General features: G+C 46.8%; 1 protein-coding gene across 2 annotated transcripts in view; it reads right to left on the bottom strand.

Moving 5' to 3' along the window:
* Positions 1–15: 15 nt before the first annotated feature.
* ZNF544 (zinc finger protein 544) overlaps positions 16–4,967 on the bottom strand; it is a 39,826-nt gene continuing 34,874 nt past the window's right edge. The window contains exons 5-6 of one of the 2 annotated variants that reach the window (XM_058425809.1): positions 2,263–2,369; positions 16–1,487 (exon numbers count right to left, since the gene is read on the bottom strand). In XM_058425809.1, coding sequence (XP_058281792.1) covers positions 1,242–1,487; positions 2,263–2,369 — 353 coding nt within the window. In that variant the 3' untranslated portion in view covers positions 16–1,241. Of the gene's footprint in view, positions 1,488–2,262; positions 4,328–4,967 lie in introns of those variants that run through there. The other variant, XM_058425807.1, reaches the window with a different exon arrangement.

Here is a 4,967-nt window from a genome sequence, read left to right as displayed (position 1 = left end):
GGGAGCGCGGGCGGACCCCGAGAGACGGCTGATTGTGGGGGTGGGGACCGTCCGCTCCTCCTAATTGCCGGGGGCCGTGCACCTCTGCGCGGGCCGGACCTGCTCTTCCCGTGAACTTGCGCGGGAGGACGCCCCGGGCTGCTCCGCTTTACCCTCTGCTCCCCGGTGCCTAAAACGCACACGCATCAGTCACAGGACGAGTTAGGGGTTTGTTCATATAAAAGACTTTGGGCGTAGCGGCTGGAAGCGGGGAGGCTCGGAGCGGTGGTCGTGTTACAGGAAAGGGGTCCGATTCAGACCCCAAGGGAGGGTTCTTGGATCTCGCGCAAGACAAAATTCAGGGCGAGTCCGCAGTGCAAAGTAAAAGCAAGTTTGTTAAGAAAGTAAAGTTGTGAAACAGCTACCCCTTAGACAGTAGGACGTTCCTGAAAGTAAGAGGAACGTATGCACCCTAGGTACAATGCTTGTATATATTTAGGCTAAAAATAGATTTTGGGGAGATGTGCTCTGCTACAAGGGTTTGTGAAAAAGGATTAATTTTCTTACTGTATTTTCCAAGAATCGATATTATTTTCAAAGCAAAATTAGGAATGCCTTTGTTCTCTAGATGCCGGGATATCTGGACACTCCCAAGTCTGGGTGTGTTTTAGTAACAATTATTAATTTGTTCCCTTAACCGTAAACATCTAGAGGTTAGGAATACCTACTTTTCTGGGAATGCAGCCCAGCCTCATTTTCCTAGCCCTCCCTCAAAATGGAATCGCTCTGACAGTCCTATTGCTTCTCCCTGTGGGTGTTCACTTTGTGATGTGTCTTTTCTGTGGGTCTGTTGTAGTCCATTAAAATGTTTATTAAAGGTCGGGTGCGGTGGCTAACGCCTATAATCCCAGCACTTTGGGAGGCCAAGGCGGGCAGATCACGATGTCAGGAGTTCCAGACCAGCCTGGCCAATATGGTGAAACCCCGTCCTACTAAAAATACAAAAATTAGCCGGGCGTGGTGGAGGGCACCTGTAGTCCCAGCTTTTGGAGAGGCTGAGGCAGGAGAATCGCTTGAACCTGGGAGGCGGAGGTTGCCATGAGCCGAGGTCAGGCCACTGCACTCCAGCCTGGGTGACAGAGCAAGACCCCGTTTCAAAAAAAAAAAAAAAAAAAGTTATTAAAAAAGAAAAATGGGAAAGCAGATTTCCATTCAAAAATGTTGCATCCAAACCGCAACAATTTTTAATTTTTTTAAAATTTTTACCAAGAGCCAGACACATAGCAGGGAAGAGTATAGTTACTTGTTATTTGCTTACCCCCATGGGGCTGATGGTGTAGTCTGAGGGACTGAAGATCAACCATGACATGGCCCTTCACACCGTGTTGAAGGAGTGAAGACGTCACCAGTGGGGACGGAGCAGCTGACTCCCGAGGGGCGCAAGCTGGCCACACTCTCTCAGATCTTTCTGGCCCTGTACCCTCTCTGCTCTTTGCTGGGCCTTGCTCCTGAGAAGGAGCAGGTGTTAGGCAAGTTACACAAAATTATGAGAGGACATGGTTTTGGACTGAGCTCCTGCTCTAGGCCTCATGAGACCAGACCAAACCAAGACAGAGTCACTTAGGCTAAATGCCACATAATCAGACTGATACTTTAAGCAGGTAGATCCCTAAACATACCAGATTTCCAGTCTACCTGAGCAGCATAATAAAGAAGTCCCCTCTGCTTTAATCCCTACAAGAAAAGTAACCTAGTGTTAACTAATTAGCCTTTCCTCTATTGTTCTGTTTCCTTGTTCCCACCTTACAAAAACCACTATTCTACCATTTGCCCCGTGGGAGCCCTCGTTCTGTTTTGCAGAGTGGAGGCTGCCCAGATTCATGAATCACAAATAAAAGCCAATTCGATCTTTAACCAAATTTGTTAAAATTCTGTCTTTTGGCTGGGTGTGGTGGCTCACGCCTCTAATCCCAGCACTTAGGGAGGCTGAGATGGGTGGATCACCTGAGGTCAGGAGTTTGAGACCAGCCTGGCCAACATGGTAAAACCTTGTCTCTACTACAAATACAAAAATTAGCCAGGTGTGGTGGCGGGTGCCTGTAATCCCAGATACTCAGGAGGCTGAGGCAGGAGAATCGCTTGAACCAGGGAGGCAGAGGTTGCGGTGAGCCGAGATTGCACCACTGCACTCCAGCCTGGGCGACAGAGTGAGACTCTGTCTCAAAAAATAATAATAATAAAATAAAAATAAAATTCTGTCTTTTGACAGATGTCTTCACTCACCTGAGCAAGTGGCAGCTGCTGTGGGAACTGGATCAGGCAGCCTTCCAGGAGACTAAATCTGTCTTCTATGGCGAGTCCCAAAAAGCTCCCAGGCAGCATCCCCTTCTCTGTAGGCAGAGAAGGTACTAGGAGGATCTGTTGCCTTCCCCTGAACAGTGGCCACCAGTGTTGGAGAGGCAGGGGCAGGTGTGCAAGGATCTACTCTCTTTAGGGGAAGCCTGTGTGTTCTTTTTTTGTTGCTTATTTGTTTTTTGAGACAGGGTCTCACTCTGTTGTCCAGGCTGGAATGCAGTGCTGCAATCTTGGCTCATTGTAACCTCCGCTTCCCAGGTTCAAGTGATCCTTCAGCCTTAGCCTCCTGAGTCACTGGGAGCACAGGTGAGAGCCACCACGCCAGGCTAATTTTTGTAGAGACTGGATTTTGCCATGTTGCCCAGGCTGGTCTTGAACTCCGGAGCTCAAAGCAATCTTGTCTGCCTCAGCCTCTGAAGGTGCTGGGATTACAGGAATGAGCCACTGTGCCCAGCCCTGTGTGTTCATTTTGGAGCCAGTCACTGGGCTCAGCTTTCTTCCTAGTTCTAATGGTGCGGAATCTGTGATTTCAATGTCCTATAATTTCCTCTTTCCTCCTCCTCTTCTTTTTTTTTTTAAATTTTTGAGACAGGGTCTCGTCTGTTGCCCAATCCAGAGAGCAGTGGTGTGATCACGGCTCACTGCAGCTTCAACCTCTTGGGCTCAAGGGATTCTCCCACCTCAGCTTCATGCCATCATGCCTGGCTAATTTTTGTATTTTTTGTAGAGACAGGTTTTGCGACGTTGCCTAGGATGGCCTTGAGCTCCTCATCTCAAGCAATCTAACTGCTTTGGCCTCCCAAAGTGCTGGAATTACAAAAACGGCGCCCAGCCTATTTTTTTTTTTCTTTTCTAGTTATTGTTTATCTCCTTGATTACAAGGTAGGAGTTTGTCCATTGCAGTAGTTCTTAAAGTGTGGGTCAGGGAGCCCTGGGTGTTCCTGAGATCCTTTCAAGGGATCAGTGGGTTCAAAATTAAATTCATAATAATAATGAGATGTTGGCTTTTTCTTTTGTTGCCAGAGGGCTCAGGAGGGTCACCGATGCCAGTGCCAGTTGGTGTCCAGGTTCTTGAAGCCATCGCAGGAAAGAATTCAGGGATAAGTCAGAATAAGCAGAAAGGCAAGCTTTCATTGCAAAGTGAAAAGAAACACGGGAGACAAGTGAGGGGGGGCTCCTGGCTCCTGAGTCACACCCAACACTGTTTGCATTTCTCATTTTATGGGTGTTTAATTATGGGTGGAACAGTCATTCGGTATCTGGAAAAGGAGCGGATTTCAGGCACCACCCTCCCCCCACCCCACCCCACCCCAGTTCCCACCCCCTTTCTCCCTTATTTGGGCTTGCCTGGAAGAGTCATGGACACGTCACCCTGACCAGGGTTTTGGCTGTCTTCTCCTTTATTTTGGGTTTTGTTATTCTGTGGTTTCTTTGCCTACTGCTTGTTTTAGTTGTTGTTTGGGTTTTTCCATTCTCCTGGACTACCCAGTGCTATTCCTCTCTCCTTTCACTCCCATTTTCATAGGAATATACAGTAGAGTTTTCCAGAGGCTGCTGGATGAGTCATATTGTAACAGATGCAATGAGAACATGCAGCTATGGGAACTCAACTGCCTTCAGTGAAGCCAGACATTAAGGAGATTTGAAAAAATGTAATACAATGCCACGCTTCTCCCTATTTCTGTTTTGGAAAATGCTGTTTTTCATAAAGTAGGTGCTTTTTAAAAAATATGTTATATTAGTCATGAGGGCTCTGGTAACGTACCACAAATGGGGTGGCTTAAACAACATAAATTTATTGTTACAGCTGTGGAAGCCAGAAGTCTGAGATCAAGGTGTTGGCATAGTTGGTTCCTTCTGAGGGCTACAAGATATGTTCCATCCCTTTCCTTAGTTTTTGGTAGTTTGCTGGCAATCTCTGGCATTCCTTGGCTTGCAGATGTCTGACTTTGTCTTCAAATGTCATTTTCCCTCTGTGCGTGACAAGTTGTCTGTCTCCAAATTTTTGTTTTTATAAGGACAACAGTCATAATGGACCAGGGCTCACTCTAATGACCTCATTTCAGCTCTTTAAAGACACTGTCTCCAAATAAGGTCTGAGGTACTATGGGTTAGAACTTCAACATATCAATTTTGGGAAGAGACACAGCCCAACCTATATATTAACATAGAATGGATTTATTTTGAAAAATTATCTTAATAAAATATATTAATTTTTTTCAGTTTTAATTCCTAATACACCAAATATTGATAGGACCTAATAAACAAAAACTGTTTAGGAGCCGGGCACGGTGGCTCATGCTTGTAATCCCAGCACTTTGGGAGGCCGAGGTGGGCAGATCACGAGATCAAGAGTTCGAGACCATCCTGGCCAACATGGGGAAACCCCGTCTCTACTAAAAATACAAAAATTAGCCGGGCATGGTGGCGCACACCTGTAATCCCAGCTACCCGGGAGGCTGAGGCAGGAGAATCACTTGAACCTGGGAGGCAGAGGTGGCAGTGAGTCGAGATCGTGCCACTGCACTCCAGCCTGGACAACAGAGCAAGACTCTGTCTTGGGGGAAAACAAAACAAAACAAAAACTGTTTAGGGTCTTCAGTGACTTTTAAGAGCGTGAAGGGGTCTTGAGA

Source organism: Hylobates moloch, unplaced genomic scaffold, assembly GCF_009828535.3.
Source record: "Hylobates moloch isolate HMO894 unplaced genomic scaffold, HMol_V3 SCAFFOLD_12, whole genome shotgun sequence".
Lineage (NCBI taxonomy): Eukaryota > Metazoa > Chordata > Mammalia > Primates > Hylobatidae > Hylobates > Hylobates moloch.
This window is presented reverse-complemented; position numbering and strand designations above follow the sequence as displayed.